Source organism: Sminthopsis crassicaudata, chromosome 1, assembly GCF_048593235.1.
Source record: "Sminthopsis crassicaudata isolate SCR6 chromosome 1, ASM4859323v1, whole genome shotgun sequence".
NCBI classification, from domain to species: domain Eukaryota; kingdom Metazoa; phylum Chordata; class Mammalia; order Dasyuromorphia; family Dasyuridae; genus Sminthopsis; species Sminthopsis crassicaudata.
Window position 1 is genome coordinate 730,989,914 of NC_133617.1, and position 17,762 is coordinate 731,007,675.

At 43.2% G+C, this 17,762-nt stretch overlaps 1 protein-coding gene across 2 annotated transcripts in view; it reads left to right on the forward strand.

Moving 5' to 3' along the window:
- The first annotated feature begins 7,795 nt into the window (after positions 1-7,795).
- The window catches only part of PRICKLE2 (prickle planar cell polarity protein 2), a 353,317-nt gene continuing 343,350 nt past the window's right edge, over positions 7,796-17,762 (forward strand). Inside the window, exons 1-2 of one of the 2 annotated variants that reach the window (XM_074284179.1) lie at positions 7,796-8,082; positions 9,070-9,155. In XM_074284179.1, the coding sequence (XP_074140280.1) occupies positions 8,041-8,082; positions 9,070-9,155 (128 nt within the window). In that variant the 5' untranslated portion in view covers positions 7,796-8,040. The remainder of the gene's footprint in view (positions 8,083-9,069; positions 9,156-17,762) is intronic. The other variant, XM_074284180.1, reaches the window with a different exon arrangement.

The window sequence follows — 17,762 nt, forward strand, 5'->3', positions numbered from 1 at the left end:
AAATTAGTCATAACTAATATATGAATAGCTCTTTAAAATTTGCAAAACACTTTCCATAATATCCAATTTTTGTGAGGCAATTGGGTAAAGTGACTTGCCTAGGATCACACAGCTACTGTTAAATATCTGAGGTCAGATTTGAATTCAGGTTCTCCTTCCAGGAATGGAAATTTATCATAACTAACATATAAATAGCTCTTTAGTTTGCAAAACACTTTCCATGACATTTCCATGACATATGGAAACATGTTTGTTTCCATAACATTTTCCAATTTTTTGTGAGGCAATTGGGGTTAAGTGACTTGCCTAGGGTCATACAGTTAGTACATGTTAAGTATCTGAGGCCACATTTGAACTCAGATCTTCCTGACTCCAGGCCTGGTACTCTACCTACTCTGGCATCTAGCTGTCCTTTTCATTTGCATTTTACATTAATCCTTTGAGACAGGCACTACAGATTTTAGTATATCTTATTTTAAAGACAAGGAAACTAAGATTCAGTTATATGAATTTCTCGTGTCCAGAAAGCCAGTAGAGGCAACATTTGAAGTGAGGCTATTAGATTACAGAACTACTTCTCTTCTTACTGTGTAGACAGATCTCTGTTTTTCTATAGTTATGGATAGTGGTAGTACTTCCTTTGGGCCTCCATTTCCTAATCTGTAAAATGAAGGAGGTGGATCTCTAAGTTATCTTTCCTGCTATAAACCTAAAATGCTGCGACTAAAGGATGATGGAGAGAAGAGTAAAGGCAGACGGAGGGGAGGAGGCTTGAGACAAACAGAAAGGAGAGGGAGAGATGAAAGAGGAGCTTCACTACATTTCTCCAGCTGGTATCTATCTGGCAGTGCTTTTTTATCAGGATGCTATACTGGGTTCAACTTATTTTTGGCTAGAAGTCTAAAAGAGCCTCCTGCCTCGGTGAATATGGCAGGTATGAGAAGCCAGTTGGTGGAAACTTTAAAATCCAAATCCACTTGGATCTCTCCCTGAGTTATTAAATATGTTTCTCTATCGAAAAAATCACCGCATTCTGGCCCTTTGAAGTCAGACTTTTTGTTTGGCCTCGTTGTGGGCCAGGTGTAGAGTGGAAAAGTAGCATCAGAGCTGCTCCCTAGAACTCCACAAACTCCCTTCCATTCTCCCAGCAGCCTGGGTTTGATTAACCTCTGCAGAAGAATGATCAGAAATCCTAATGAAGACCTTACTTTGAGACTAGGGACCAACAAAGTCCCATAAGCCTTCTTGGCCAAAGCAGTAACTAGGGTATGGTAGCTAGGAAACCACAGTACCCTTTGACTCTTTATTGAAAAGATGGAAACTCTGTGTGATCTTTCTAATGTCCCCATCTCCATGCCTTAAAATCTTGGTGTTTTCAGCCATTCTCTGCTCCTAGCCAAAATCAGGTGCCAAGACCCCCCCTGATTCTATTTCCTCTTGTCTTCACTGATCATTCTAATTCGCTCTCATCCTCATATCCCTTCTCTACACTCCCTCCTTACACTCTGCCTACAAAGATCCTTAGATTTCTCCTGTCCTAAAAAGAAATAAACAAAATGAAATAAAATACCTCCCCTGAATCTACTATCACTATTATACTGTTTCTTTCCTCCTATTTACTGTTAAATTTCTATAAACAAGAGTTGACATTTGCTGTCTTCCCTCTCTCTTTACTACTCAACTCTTTTTTTTTTTAATTTCTTTTATTGTCACCTTTATTTCAAATTAAACACATCCTTCCTAGCCTCCCTCTCTTAGGGCCACCCTTTAAAGATCAAATTTTTAAAAAGGGGGGGAAGACAAATTCAAAAAATCCAAGTAACATATCAACCAACTCAATGCTGCATAGTATTACATAATCCCCACCAATGAGTGGATGGAGATCAATTCACATAGTTTTTTTGTTTGTTTGTTTGTTTTCCCCCTTTGGCAATAAACTTGATTATTTATTTTTAAAACATTTAAAAAATTTTTATATTATGAGAGTGGTGGAGTTTTCCATGAGGTCATTGTATATATTAATTTCCTGGTTCTGCTTACCACACTTTGCATCAGTTTAAGTTTTTCCCTAATTCTCTATTAATTATATTCATTATTCTTATAGTAAAGCAATATTCCGTTACATTCAGTTACAAGTTTTTTCCCACAATATATGAGCACTTACTTTGTTTCCAGTTCTTTGTTACTACAAAATGTGTTTCTGTATATATTTTAGCATAGATGAGACCTTTTTTATTCACTCTTAAATAACTTCTTGTCTAGCTTCTAAATTCATCAAATTGCTGAAATAGTTTGGTTTCCATTTGTACTTCTTTATTGAAATGAATCTTCCCAAGTTCAAATAGACAAATCCAATATTCTTTCAGTGTACAGAATATTGGTCCTGTAGTCACAAAGACCTAGATTCCAATCAGTTACTAGTTGGCTTTGGCAAGTCAGCTTCTTTAGGGCTCAGCTTCCTCATCCGTAAAAAAAGGATTAGATGCCCTTAAGATTTCTTCCAGGTCTTAATTTGTGTTTTAATGCTGATCTTCCAGAACCCTTTCAAGGTTTGTGATATGTTCTATCCCCCATTACAAATATAAGCACCTTGTTGCCTTTTTTTTTTTTTTTAATTCACAACACAATGCCTGACCTACAGAGACTATTTATCAAATACTTGTTAACTTGTTAATCACCTCCTTCTTGTTGATGATCTGTATTTCTTGGTATTTCCTGTTTCTCCTCTCTCTCTCTCTCTCTCTCTCTCTCTCTCTCTCTCTCTCTCTCTCTCTCTCTCTCTCTCTCTCTCTCTCTCTTCTCTCTCTGTCTCTGTCTGTCTGTCTGTCTGTCTCTCTCTCTCTCTGTATATCTCTGTCTCTGACTTTCTCTTTCTTTGTTTCTCCTCTCCTCCCTCTTTCTCCTTCTTTCATTCCACATGCAACAAACATGCATTAAGTACCTACTAGATAACCTTCTTTCAATCCCCTTTCCTGGTGTTAGTGCCTTCACCCTCTGAGTCACTTGAGTCTAAAATTTTGTGGTCATCTTTGACTTAAATCTATCCATTATCTCACATAGCCAAATTCAATTGTTCTAAATATCTCTAATGATTTTTTCTAATAATTTTCTCTATACATTCCCTCTCAATTCTATCTAATAATTTTCCCATCTGTTCATTTCTTCTCCTCCCACTTTAGCCAATCTAATCCATTGCTCCTCATCTGGTGTGTAGGAATAAACTCCTAATTGGTCTTCCTGTCTCTACCAGTCCATCTCCCACCTTGCAATTAATCTCACTAATGCTCAGCTCTGGTTATGTTTTAAGAATATAACTCATCTCTTGAGGCTATAATGAGATTAGAAACATCAATTTTTTTAAGCTGTTACAGAGAAATCAACAAAAACAAACTGGGAAATGGAATATGATGGACAGATGTATATGTGAGAGAGGTGGGGTGTGCTGTTTGAAAAGTGGGAGATGTAAGTAATTGGAAGTTAAAAAGAATAGCTAACATTTATATAACATCTTAAGGTTTACAAAGCACTTACATATAATAATAATAATAATAATAATAATAATAATAATAATAATATTTATAAAGTAAGGTTAAGCAGCTGGGTGGTTCAGTGGATTGAACACTAGGCCAAAAGGAAGATCTGAGTTCAAAGTCAGTCTCAGACTCTCACTGACTGTGTGATTCTGGGGAAGTCACTTTCCCTCTGTTTATCTTAATCCACTGGAGAAGGAAATGGCACACCACTCCAATTTCTTTGCCAAGAAAACTTCAGAGTCACTAAGAGTTGGTGATACTACGGCTCCTTCACAGTATTTCTTATGTTTCTTTGTGTCTCATCATCCTGGCTAAGTTCCTGAAAGAAGGGACTGTCTCTTTCATCTCTCCATTTTTAAAATCTGACAGACTCCCTTTTGTCTCCTAAGTGTTGGGTAAATATTAACAATAGAACGACTTATCACATAAAGTTATTTCTGGAGCTGGAGAAACCTGAGTTCAAATCCTGCCTCATATACTTCTGATCCATGTGGTCATGTGTAAGCCCTTTGACCTCTTTTAAAACTTCTGTTTCTTCATTTACCAGATGGGAACAATCATTCCTGTGCTACCGATATCACAGGTTTAGACGAGATAGTTCATGTAAGGTGCCATGTAGATGTCAGTTACTATTTGTTAAATGAACAAAATTAAGAGGTTAAGACTTGCTGATTTCTAATTACTGATTTTAAATGTAATTACACAGAGAACCAGTTCAGGTGGCACCATCTCTTTCATTAGTTTTTTTTTTTTTTTGTCTAATGCCTTAGCTAAAAATAAGACTTCCCTCTTCAAATTTCTCATGTCCCTCTGACTTTTCCATGTAGCATATTCCATGTTATATATTTTTTTAATGATAGAAACCATATTGGGCTGTGAGTCAGAAAATGTGTGGTCTGGTTCTTTCTCAGCCACTAATAAGTAGTTTAACCATGGGAAAGTCCTTTCTCTCTGTGGGCCTCAGTTTCCTCATCTGTAAAGTGAGTGTGATTAGACTGGATGATTTCAAAGGTCTTTTCCTCTTCCAACATTCTATGAATATCAAATGTTGTTACTCTGCTGGTATCAAACTTGAACTTCTAGAAGGCAGTATTACCTCCTAGCAAACCATTCCAGCTCATCGGATAGCTAATTAGCACACTTCCGAGTGACAAGTCTTATTTCCCATAAATACTTGTCCCTCATAGATCTGAGAAAGGGGGGAAGCACTGAAGGAAGAAACTAGCCTCTCTCAGGTTTTCATGGCTTGTATCCATCTGGCAGCAACCATGACCTAAACCAGTCACAGTGACTGAACAGGGTTGCCAAGAAGGAAGAGGAGCCTGGAGAGAAGAGAAGGGGGTGGGGAGAGGTGAAGAGGGAGAAGGGGAGGAGGGGGAAAGAGAAATAAAGCAGGGGGATGGGATGGAAACGGACCTTTAGAGGTAGAGAGGAAGGGAAAGACGATTCAAACATTGATATTCTTTCCCTTTCTTCCCTCCCCTCTCCAAATCTACTTACTGCTGACCCAGGATGGAGAGCCACAGTGTGGGGAAAACCATCCTACATGTTTTTAAATCACTGTGTGTGGATGTGGATGAAATCTATAGAATGTGCTGCCTCACATATTATATTGCCTTTGGTTATTTTACAAATTCTATTTATTCCTGTTTTGTGTATTTGTCTTTCTTTAACCGGGGCTCTAAGGTGAGTCAGTCCTTTGTGAAATACTTGGCATACCAACAGTATCTTCCCTTCTAATCTCCTTTTTCTGTCTGCTGTCACTGGGGTTCTAAAGTGCTAGTTGAAATGTGTGGCTACCAGGTGATTGAAAGATACGGTGCTTGTTTGATGCTGACTGTGTTGAGACTGATTGCTCCTTTCTCCCATTTTAGAAAGTATTGTGTCTTCAACATCACAGACATCTGCTGGGGGCGTGCAGGATAAAGAAAGCTTCACCTAGTTTAAGATCTGATTTGTATGAAGGATGCATTTTTTAAAAGGGGGGAAGCCAAAACACCATCCCAATGGACCATCATGTGTTCCTTCAATTCAATTCAACAAATATGTATTAAGTACCTACTGTGCAAGGATTACAATAATGAGCAATGGTCAAAGCGTGGGCTCATAGGCCAACAACCCTGGGGAGATGGTCAGATTTTGTCTATTTCTGACCCAAAGTTGGATATTGCTTGGTTTTTTGTTTGTTATTAGATTCATAAAATAATTGCTGGAAAGTGTCTGGGGTCCTGTGGAGATAAGCAGCTTTCAGTTTAGTTCAGTGCTCCCTCCTACTCTAGCCTTTCCTGTTCATCCTTTTTTTGTTTTTGTTTTTGTTTTTGTTTTTGTTTTTGTTTTTTCATGATCATCAGCCCCATTGCTTTGTAATATGTCTATCTAAGTTGTATTCCCAAGCACATCCATTCACATCAGAATAGAACACAAGCCTTTTACGGTCAGGATTTGTGTCTATTGTCACTGTATATTCCCAGTACTGCACACTCAGCAGACACTTAAAAACTGTTTCTTGAATTGAATTGTATAATTGTTTACACTGAAGGAAGAATATTTTCATCATCAGGTATATGAGTGATTAAAGAGGTAAAGCTTTCGGAGAGCCGGAAGGAGAGATGCCAGATGGACAGTCCACCTGCTTTATTGGTCTTCACACATCAAGAGATTGAGAAGAAGGATCTCAACGCATCCCATGAGCCCCCTGTGGCAAACATAGGGGAGAGTATGGGTATGGGAGGAAAAGGTGCTTGTGGGCTACAAAGGAGCCCTCACATCAATTCATCAAAGTGTGGATGAAGAAGATTTGCTAGTTCAAGGACGGCAGCATGACCTCCAGGAATACTAGAATTCCTCCAAACTTGGAAAGACATTGTGCAATAGGACCTCATTCATCATAAGGCACAGTAAAGGTGCGTAGCCCATAGTAGGACACACACATACATACATACACACACACACATACACTCTTATTCCCTTTCTTTCCCCATATGTCACCACAGCAATGTTACTCATTCCTGTCCAACTTATTGGGGTTTTCTTGGCAAAGATTCTGGAATGATTTGCCATTGCCTTCCCAGCTCATTTTACAGATGAGAAAAATCAGGCCATCAGAGTTAAGTGACTCACCCAGGGTCACACAGCTAGTGTCTTGGTGCTGAATTGGAACTCAAGTCAAAGGGCCAGGGATCTTTCCCCTTAGCTCCCCTGCCTCTAACAGAAATTCAGTCATATTCCTATCCAAGTCTTGCCTTGTTTGTTCCCAGTAAGGCGAAGTATCTCACCCTGGATACCATGTGTTGATTCAGATATGTAGGTGTCTCTTGTCCCTTCCCCCTCACACACGAATTCCATGTGTACCATGTATTCTTGGCCAGAATTTTATTCTCACTTGGGAACTATCTTATAGTTCTACATAGTAGATTTCAATCATTCTGATAAACCAGGGGTGTCACCGGGGTCTAGGGAGCCTCATGGCATTCTAAATCATAAAGCTGGGGAGGAATCTCAGGAAGCTTCGAAATTCTTAATTTTACAGCCGAGGAAACTGAGGTCCAGCAAGAGAAGTGACTTGTCCACAGTCACACAGTTAATAAGCTTGGGCTCAGATCCTTTGCCTTCCACTGCTAGCTTTGGAATGACCACTTCACACCTCTAGGGTCTCCTCCCTCTGCAACCACAGGCCCCGGTGCTGGGTGTGTGAAAGTGGGGGTTTCTTTTGTGTGCGGATGAGACTGGGGGACAGCTCTGTGATTTCTGATCCATGGATGAACCGGTGGGATAAGTGCTTATGCCATGGCGGGGCAGTGAAAGAGCTGCCTCCTGCCTCCGCACCTCAGGCCCGGCACTTGGGAGGGCGCATCCACTGGCCCAAACTTCACCAGCCATCTGCCCGCGAGGGGCAGGGGACGAGGAGGGGAGTGAGGGGGGGCCGAGAGGGGAGTCCTCGGGGAGCCGGGAGGGGAGACCTGAGGGAGGCCGGGAGGGGAGTCCTCGGGGAGCGGTCTGAGAGCCCCCCGCAGAGGGGCGGGCCCCGCCAGGTTCCGGGAGGCTTGGAGCCCCGGAGTGCAAGGGGAGGGAGCGCAGGGGAAAGTGACAGGGCGGGGAGCGGCCCCGAGCCGGAGCCGGGGAAGCCCGAGGAGAGGAGGGAGCCCGGAGGGCGGGGGGGATGCCGGGAGAGGGAGGGACCTGGGAGAGCTAGCGAGGAGGAGAGGGAGGGCAGGCGGGCGGGCAGGAAGGAGGGAGGCAGCGAACAGGAGGGAGAGCGGCAGAGCCCGAGAGCCAGTCGAGCCGGGCACAGCGAGCTGCGGGCCGGGAGCGGGAGCGCGAGCGGGGCACAGGCGAGCAGTGGCTCGGAGCGCGGCGCGGACGGAGCGGAGCGCGGAGCGCGGCGGCGCGGGGCTTCTCCCCCGGACCGAGGCGGGCGGGAGTGGGGCTCGTCCTGCCCCGGGGACCGAGCGGCAGCAGCGGCGGCGGCCCCGAGGGAGGCTCGGCCGCGGAAGGAAGGCGCCCTGCCATGTTCAGCCGGAGCTCCCGGAAAAGGCTTTCCAGCAGATCCGTGAGTAGCTGCCGGCCACCACCCGCCCCCCTCGGCCCCCGTCCGACCGGGCTTGGACCCGGAGCCGGCCCCTCCCCCCTCCCTTCCCGGGCTAACACCTGTGCCCCCAGGTGAAAGCCCCGCGGTGGGGGTGGGGAAGAGGAAGGGCAGAGGGCACCCACCTTTCCGGTGCCCTAGGGGTTAAAATCTCTCCACCCCCACCTCCACTCCCCGGTAGCTATCCCAGGGCGGAGCTCCTGGGGCCAGGTCTCGGACTGCTCAGTACCCAGGGGAGATGTGGGCACCGCTGTCACTGCCTGATCCTGCCTTCCCCCCACCCCGCCCCCCGCGGTGGGGGCGCTGACCCCAGACGCCCCTTCCCTTGGAGTGATCCCCGTGGATCCACTCTGAGCAGAGCCCAACCGCCTCCCCTGGGTTTCTTTAGGAAAAAGCATCAGGACATTAACCGGTCCGAGGATCTGGTGAGAGGGAAGCCCTTTGGGGATGTGTCCCTCCACGCAGCACACCCCCGCTCCCTCCGCCGCTAGGGTGACCAGGGCTGTGGCGGGGAACCCCTTTTCCCAGATCCCGCAAGGCGAGGCAAAGGTCTTGCTTTTGTTTCTCAGAAACGCTTGTCTAAGGTGTGCAGGGAGACAAAGCTGCAGGGTTGGCCCTTTATTAGCCTGCTGCTCCGAAAGGAGCCCGCCACCCTAGGTGGTGGCCCTGCCTTTTACCAGGAAGCCTCCCTCTAAGAGAGCGGGCACACCCCAAGTTTTTCTCCAAGGAGCCCTCCATCCATTTCCCATGGCATGGATGACATCCCCAAGAGAACCAGAGTTGGGTTTTCTATCGCCCCCCAACAACCCATCTAGAAGCATCTATTAAGTACCTACTGTGTACCACGCACCCGACGGGATTCTGTCCTGTCCACTGGCCAGCGGCCTTCAGTGTTTGGAAGGAAGGCTGTCTGTTTCCATCTGTCTGATTTGTGGTTTGTTTATTTTGAAGTTGTCTGGACTGGGCGAGCCTGAAAGAGGACAGCCTTGCAATGCCTGCGGTGACCAGTGCCCTGGGTTTGCTCTGCATAAATGGAGGTAGGAAGCAATTGAATCTCATTTCCCACCAGGGAAAACTGACACCCCGAAAAAAGCATCACACCCTTGAGTTACATGGAAAGAATGTAAAGGCTGTTACTTTAAGAGTGGAAATACATCTGTTCCAAATATCAAAGGGGGCGAGACACAAGAGGATGCATTGGAGCCTCGGTGGGGCAGAATTTACCTTGCTCCATGCAAGAAGAGCTCCCCTGCTTGGCTCTTCCACCCTGTGTGTTTGGGCTGTCCTGCCAGCCTTTCCTTCCTCCCCGAATTTGCTTCTGAAGCCTGGTGTGCCTTTCCCAAGTGCCTCAGTGCACAACGTCTGCTCTCCACTGGAATAGCTGGAGAGTTTTCCTATTGTGTTTTTCATTTCAGCCTCTGACGGGTTTTGTTCTGACCACAAATCCACCACTGCCTGTGTTGTGTAAAGGATCTTCAGTAGCCATATGTTTCTTATTAGTGCGCCTTTTACGCTGACTTTCACAGGGAGGCCAGGCTTGGAGCTGTGTTGCTATGCCGTGGGGCCGAGCGAGCCCCTCTCCTGTCCTGTCAGAGGCCGGAGCATCTGGAGAGAGACAGACACTCACAGCAATTGTGGAAAGTTTTTTTTTTTTTTTTTGGGGGGGGGAGGAGATCAACAAACTTTCATCTTTTACTTCTATCAGATGATCTGAAATGCTGAGTTCTCACTTGAGTCTTTCCTGATTAGTTGGAACCATTTCCTCTACCATCTTCCCATCTCTTTCTTTCTTCCCTCCCCAATAGTCTTTATTTAAGGGACTCTATTTCCCTTTGGAAAATGAGGATTCTGGTCCTTGGTATTTCTTGCCAGCTCTGGCCTCCTCTGTGTGTGTGTGTGTTTCCCCTCATGTCATCCCCCTCAGGTCCCCAGCTGACATGTGTACCATGGACACATTTATATAGTAACTCCTGACTGTCTCAGAAACTAAGTGCTTTTGTTCCCCGTTCAGATGAGTCTGGCAGCTCCCTTGTCTTTGTTTCATGGTACTGAGCATAACCTAAACAGCTCGGGAGCACTTAACTTCTGGATATGAGAAACAAGGGGAGGAGACCTTATAAATATGTAATTGATAGGCATAGCCATCCATCAACGTTGGACAGGAATTAGCAAGACCCATCATAAATAGCTGCATACTGGGCTGGCTTTGTGTCCCCGGCACAAAAGCAGTCCCATGCTAATAAGCTGGGGAGACCCTATTTGGGGAATAAAAATAAAGGCTCCAGCCAGTAGTGTTATTCATATCCCATTAAGAGACCTCCTAATACCTTAGTTTCCCCCTCCTCTGGACCTTTCCCTTTAAGGAAAGATGAGGGAAAGTGATCAGATTCGTTTCTCTTTACCTTAACCCTCAAGCTTCATATCTTCCATATATATATATGTGTGTGTGTGTGTGTGTATATATACAGAGAGAGAGAAAGGAGATAGAGATAGAGAGAGAGAGAGAGAGAGAGAGAGAGAGAGAGAGAGAGAGAGAGAGAGAGAGAGACAGAGAGAGAGACAGAGAGACAGAGAGAGAGACAGAGAGAGACAGAGAGAGAGAGAGAGAGAGAGAGAGAGAGAGGAAGAGAGAGAGAAGAGAGAGAGAGAGAGAGAGAGAGAGAGAGAGAGAGAGAGAGAGAGGAAGAGAGAGAGAAGAGAGACAGAGAGAGGAAGAGAGAGAGAGAAGAGAGGGAAGAGAGAAGAGAGAGGGGAGAGAGAGAGAGAGAGAGAGAGAGAGAGAGAGAGAGAGAGAGAGAGAGAGAGAGAGTGTGAGTGAGTATGGGGCCAAGCATCAGTGCAAAAAAAATAAGTTACCAGACAAGAGGTGTTGAGAAATTCGGTCCAATGTTGGTCTCTTTCAACTCGGCTGTTTGGGATGATAAGCCATTTTAAACCAGGCAGTGTTTTTTGAAGAGGGGAAAACTTGTTCAATTTTCAGTCCATACTGTTGAATGCTCACCTTTGAAATGTAACTGTTCTCTCATCTTGGTATATTTTCTATGGCATGAAAATTCTCCCTACTTATGACTCCCTCTGTTCCAAGCCCCCCCCCCCCCAAAAAAAAAAGCTTAGTTTGGGGCCAGATGCATGTTTACTTACAGCTGTAAAGGAGATCTGCCTCTGAGTGCATGTGGAATTGCTTTCATGGGCTATTTTGAGGATTAAGGGACAAAAGTTCTCCCCACAGCATCAGAGGAATCATAAGATCAGGCCCCCTGGCAGGGACCTCAGAGGCCATGGAGCCTTCTTTTCTGGCCTTTCACCTAGGGTTAAAAATAATTGCCTAATCATGTCAATCTTCCCATGTTGCTTCCAGACAGATGTGTTTGTGAGAGACACGGTTGTGTCGGTAACAGGGGCAACAGCGTGGCCCCACACATAGGCACAGCAGGCCTATTCAGTATGACTTGAGTGGAGGAAGGGGTGAGTAGGAAGACTCTTGTATCTCTAATTATCTCTTCCTCCTTAAGGTGAAAGCACTGAAGGCCTTGGACAAACCAGAGACATATTCCAGGGAGGTGATACAATAAGCTGCTTTCTGCCACTCTCTGTCAATTATACCAATATAATAATTATTTGTTAGAATTTGTTAAGAATTGGTTCACCAGAAAAGCTGGCAGAGAGGTGGAAATAGGACAGAGGACTGAGAAGTTTTGATGAAGGCTCAGAAGAGGAAGTTGAAAGGAAAGCTTGGAACCTTTGCCTGCAGGCCTCAAGCTCTCCTGAGTGCTGCCTGAACCTGATTAAAATGTAATTGGCAATAGCTAACAAAATAAATAAAAATCCAGTAAAATATAAATAACGTTACATTTTTAAAACCAAGTCAATATGGCCCTGTAGGATTAGAAGGTCTCTATTTCTGTTCTCTGTATTTCTCTGTTTCTCTGTCTCTGTATTTCTGCCCCCTGTATGGATTAGAGATCCCTAGTTCTATTTAAAGGTTGATCACAAGGTTCTGCTAGGGAGAGCAAGGAAGGATGAGGAGCCACAGCCAGGGATAGTAGGAGTGTACTGGGTGACTAAGGACATTGGGACATCTAGATGATGCTGTAGATAGAGCAACAGACCTGGAGTTAGGAAGATTTAACTTCAGAATGGAGCTCAGACACTTACTGTGTCATACAGCTAGTAAGTGTCTGAGTCCAGTCCTCTGACTGTCTTCGTTTTCTCTCCTCGGTAACATGATAATACCATTTACTTCCCATGAGATAATATTCGTTAAAACACTTAGCACAATGCCTGGCACATGGTAAATATTATTGTGGTGATAAATTGAAACTGTCTTCATCACCATTTTACCTGAAACCTCCTTTGAAAAGTGATACCTTCAGAACCTCTTAGCCTCTATTTACCTCAGTTTCCTCATCTGAAAAATGGGAATAATAGCATCCACCTCTAGGATTGTTGTGAGGATTAAATGAGATAATAATTGCAAAGCCCTGAGAACTGTGCCACGAGACACATCAGCCTAAAATAGAACAACATTGTCTATTGTCAATTTTGGTATACTGCATGGAGATTGTGGTTCAGAGACAAGATACCCCAGATTTCAAATGACCTTTTTGCCCTGTGCTGTCAGATACAGAGAGCTGTTCAGTCGTCACCTCAAAGAACATCTGAGCATCTCTTCCTTACCTACATCTGTAAAGGAGATCTGCCTCTTGAGTGCATGTAGAATTACTTTCATGGACTATTTTGCTCTTTCTGGGTTACCATCCAGTATAATCTAGCTCTCAAGTGGCTGTTTTATTTCTACTTATGTAGGCTTTCTGACGAGATTTTAGTTTATCTGACAAAAGTCCCTTTCTGTGTATTTAAGCAGGAGCCCCATGGTGAGGTTCCCCTGGAGCATTAAACAGACAGCAAGGGAATTTTCATGAAGGTAGATTAAGGCATCTTTGTGGATTATGTCCAAGATGAAATCATTTATAATTATGTACTTAATATATTTTGGTATAGAAGCAGCCTCAGACACAAGTGCTGGTGAAATTGTCGGCTTGCCTAAATTTGGTTTAAGGGACATGTCTCCATACATGCTGTGAACATATCTCGGGATTTTTTGCAAGTGGCTTCCGATAGCATTCTAGAGAAGATCCGTGATTGGCGAGATGCCCTTCTGGGCATCAGAGAGAAGAACCCATATTTAAATGAAGGCACATGTGCCATATTTAAGCAGTGCCGATCAAACCAAAGAAGAAACCCATAGATTCAAACTAGCAGACAAGATCAGTAAATCCCCAGGCCTTTTTGGGATACCTTTAATGTTGCCATTTTGCTGATGAGTGCACATTTTACTTTGGTCTTAAAAGCTGAGATTTGAGAACATATCACCATTTTTTTTTTAATCACGCAAAGCTGAAGGAACGCAATTGCTGTTGGCAGCCTCGTAGGGAAGTTATAATTATGCAGGGATGTTTATTTGCCCCTTAATTGCATTTGCAGGCAGGGGAGTTGGGCTGTGTTTCAGTCGCTGCCCAAGCTGTGTTTTTTTTTTTTTTTTTTTTTTTTCTTTTTCCTGGGTCAGCCAAGATTGCTACAGAATTGACTGACTCAAAAGGCATCTTTCCTGAGTCTCCTTAGCAATTGTGTGCATTGACGGTTGAGATTGTAAACTGGGCAAGGCTGTCTCTGTTTCCTTGAGTCAACTGCAGCTTGGCTAAGAAATGGGTTCCCACCGATTAGTTTGATTTGGGAATGAAGTCGCTCATTGTCAGGCAGCCAGTGTGCCCGCGAGAAGGAAAAACAGGGAGATGTATAGACTGGCGAAAGTGGAAACTGATTTATGCCAGGGATCTCAGAGTTTCTAGAAAGCTAGTAACAGCAAAGAAAGTTTCTGGGGTTTGTTTAGCTCAAGCTAATTTGCATATTTGGAAAAAATGGACTGGCTAGCTAATTTTTCTCCCCCAGCCCCCCTATCTTGTGTGCTATTTTATTCTCCCTCCAATTCTCCTTTTTAAATATATAAGTTTTTGTTTAAATGTATACGTTTATTTGAAACAAGACTTTGGAAAGCTTGACTTTTATAGCTTTGAGCAAGTCAGACTCTTTAATTTGGGCTTTCCTTATCTGTAAAATGGATCCTTGCCAATTCTAAATCTATGATCTTGTGTGTTAGAGGTAGGGTTTGAACCAGCTCTGCCTGTCTTCAAGGCAGGCCCTCCAACCGGTCCATAATGCCTCGCAAAATCTATGGGCTCTTCAGTATATCAGACTTCTCAGTGAGATCGCTTTGGACAGTTGGGCTGTTAAAATGTGACTTGTTTGAAAGAAATGGTCTATAAAATTGCTACCATGATAGTTTAACTTTCAAATGAATGAGAATCATAAAAAGAATAATGAATGAAAAAAAGTAAAAAATTGAAAAAAATTTAAAAAGAATAATGAGAGGGAATAGGATTACTGTTCTTGAGGTTCCATAAAAAATCACCATGGGATGGCCCATCTCTAACTGCTTTGCTTCTGTCTGAAAGAGATTGGTGCTAGGATTAGTCACAGGCAAATCTCCTTAGAGATCATCTTTATAGTTGAAGCTCTTCATTTTGCCCATGAGGAATCGACTTAGAAGTTTACTGACTCACTCAAGATTATGCAACAAAAACTCACTTGGGTAGAGATGGGTAAGTCTGGCAAAGGACTTTATGACCACTGTCTCCCTTGATCATCCTTGGAGATAGGTTTAACCTGTCTCATTATCCTCATTGTACCAATGAAGCAGCTGAGCTGGCTTATCCAAGACCAAGGAGGCGGTGGCAGAATCAAGTCTTAATACCTGCTCTCCACCAAATCTAAGCTCAGCTCTCCTTCTACCACATTGTTCAGTTTACAAGATCAATCCCCATCGTAATTGTTCTGAAATTTTGGGAAGAGTGAAAAATATTTTATAGATTAACATAAGTTGGTTTTCTCTCCCATATATCTTGCCATCAGAAAAAGAAACCATTGTAACACTTATTCATAATTGGAAGCACGATTCATCATGAGTCCCTGGGAAATGACTGGTCACTGTTTTGTTCACAACAGTAAAAGTTCTTAATTAGCCATCATCTATTTACCAGTAGCCAGGTTGCTGAGGGAAAAAAAGATATTTCTAGGAAATACACTACATTAGAAATTAAATCAGGGGGGAAAATAACTTTCTTTGTGTTGTTCAATCTATACATTTGTCCTCACCTCCTCTGCTATAACATACTGGACATATATTAATTGTCTACTGTATACAGAGCATGATATTAAGTGCTATTTGAGACTTAAGAGGAGATACTGCTTTTGTTGTTAAGGATCCTATGGACCAAGAGAAGTTATCAGTACTGCTCAATGTGAGGTTATGGAATAAATGTCAGATCCAAGGTAGGGAGGTTGATACCCGCCCAAGGGAAGGCTGGTGAGGGAAGCATTAAAAAAAAAAAGCAACTTCCCTAAAGGGAAATATAAATGTAAATAAATAAAATTTATGAATTCAAATAATTATAAAATTATAATACATTTGTAATTTATTTTAATTAATTAATGATAAATAAAGTTAGGAATTCCAAAGCAAGAGAAGGAAAGACAGTAGGGTATGATTCATTAGATCATAGATATAAACCTGAAAGTGATCCTTTCTTTTCCTCTCCCTTATTTTCTCTGTCTCTATCTGTCTATCTCTCTCTTTCTCCTCCTCTATCTATTTCTGTTCCTGTTTTTTTTTTTCTTATCCTAGTTCTATCATTAGCTAACTATGTGACCTTGGGCAAAGATATACTTTCTTTAGATCTCAGGTTTGACACCACTAAATGGGTGGAGGATGTGTGGATTAGAGGGTAGCTTCTCAGTCCCTTCTAACCCTTCATCTATGACATAATCCTGCAGCATCTATAATTCAGCGCATTGTGAATTCCTGTACAAAATCAGGTCCTGGAGCCTTTTCAAGATCCCAGCCATCAGAAAAGCACTTTTAAAAATTCTCCCTGGGTACTGAAGTTAAAATAGAATTTCTGAGCACATCTCAGATGCCGCCTTCTGAAGGAGGCTCTTCCTGATCTACCCCATTCTACAAATGGAAGGCTTGGATATTTCTGCTTAAATATGTGTGTTATTTCCCCACTCCTAGACAGAACATAAATTTTCTGAGGGCAGCTACTGTTTTTTTTTTTTTTTTTTTTGGTTTTTGTTTTTGTTTTTTTTTTGTTTTGTTTTTCCTTTTGGCATCCTCAACCTAACATAGTTGGGACAGCTAGATAGAACATCAGTTCTGGAGTCCAGAGAACCTAAGTTCCACTGTGGTCTCAGACATTTAATATTTACTAGCTGTGTGACCCCGGGCTAGACATTTAACCCCAATTGCCTTGGAGTGGAGAGGAGGGAGGGAAAGAACCTAAGAGTGTCAGGTCCTTAATAATCTTTGTAGAATTTAATTGACCTTTGGAGATTTCATTCAACCCCTTCATTTGGCCAGTGAGGAGAAATACAGCAAAAATGTGGCAAAACCAGGACTAGAGATGTAGTTCTGTGGGTCCTCATTGACAAGTTTTTTTTATATCATTAATTAAGGTTAGAGAATGTATTTATCCATTTGTAGAAAGAATTGTCATGAAGGTTGAAAACATTAAGGGTTTCTGGCTATCTCTGAATTTACTAGAGATTTCTGTTCTCTTAAAGATCCCATCCCCTGAGGACTCTGGGTAATTAAGATGTTAAGATGGGGGTACAGGCACCCTGGGATGAAGTTGTCACAGGCTGAGGGGAATGACCTCTTCAATTGACCTGGAAGAAGGGAAACTGGCAGTGTGCTCACAGAAGGTCCTTATACAATTTTAAGACAGGAAGGTACCGTTTAGTGTTTGGCTCTGCCCTCTCAGCCCTCCTGGTCCCAAAACAAGCACATTCTTCCCCAAGTGCAGCAAAGAGCCCATTCTTTTCCTGACAACTGGGGTTTGTGTTGTGCCCAAGGCGAGCTGTGAATAAAATATAGAAAAACAACCTTGATGCTAGTGGGTTGGGGGCTGAGAGTGGGGGGAGACTAGGGGTCTTAAAAACAAAAATCGTATTAAAAAACAGTCAGGGCAGAGTTCTGTGTGTTACTGTATGAAAGGTGGGTATTGTGCAAGGAAGCAAACTCAAGGACAATGACATTTCCAACTCCATAGGCGGCTTCTGGCTGTTTTCTAATCAGATTTGAGTTACATTAAAGGGTGCAGCCATTCAGCTTGTTAACAAGCATTGGTATTAAGCAAACCGTCAGGGGAGTTGGGGGAATAAATGGCCATTAGGAGGGTCTTTTGCCTGCAGTTTCCAAGAGGAAAAGGACCACAAAGCTGGTGGTCTCAGCGAGGGAGATTCAGTTGAATTTTTAAGGCTTTGGGGGTCTGATTTCATAAACTTGCAAATTGAGGAAGGTATGACAAGGAAGAAAAAAATGAACAGGATTTTTAGCCCAAGTACTTAGGGCTTCTACCTTGGCATTTCAGCTGTGGCAACATGATATGATCTTTGTTGTCATGTGGAAGATGGATGGGAGCCCGTGAGGATATTTAAAGATGCCTAATGAGGATGTTACTGGGGTTTTATGTATGGTAAACTATTTAGTGAGGCAGAGATTGTTTGCACAACTCTTAAAAATGGGC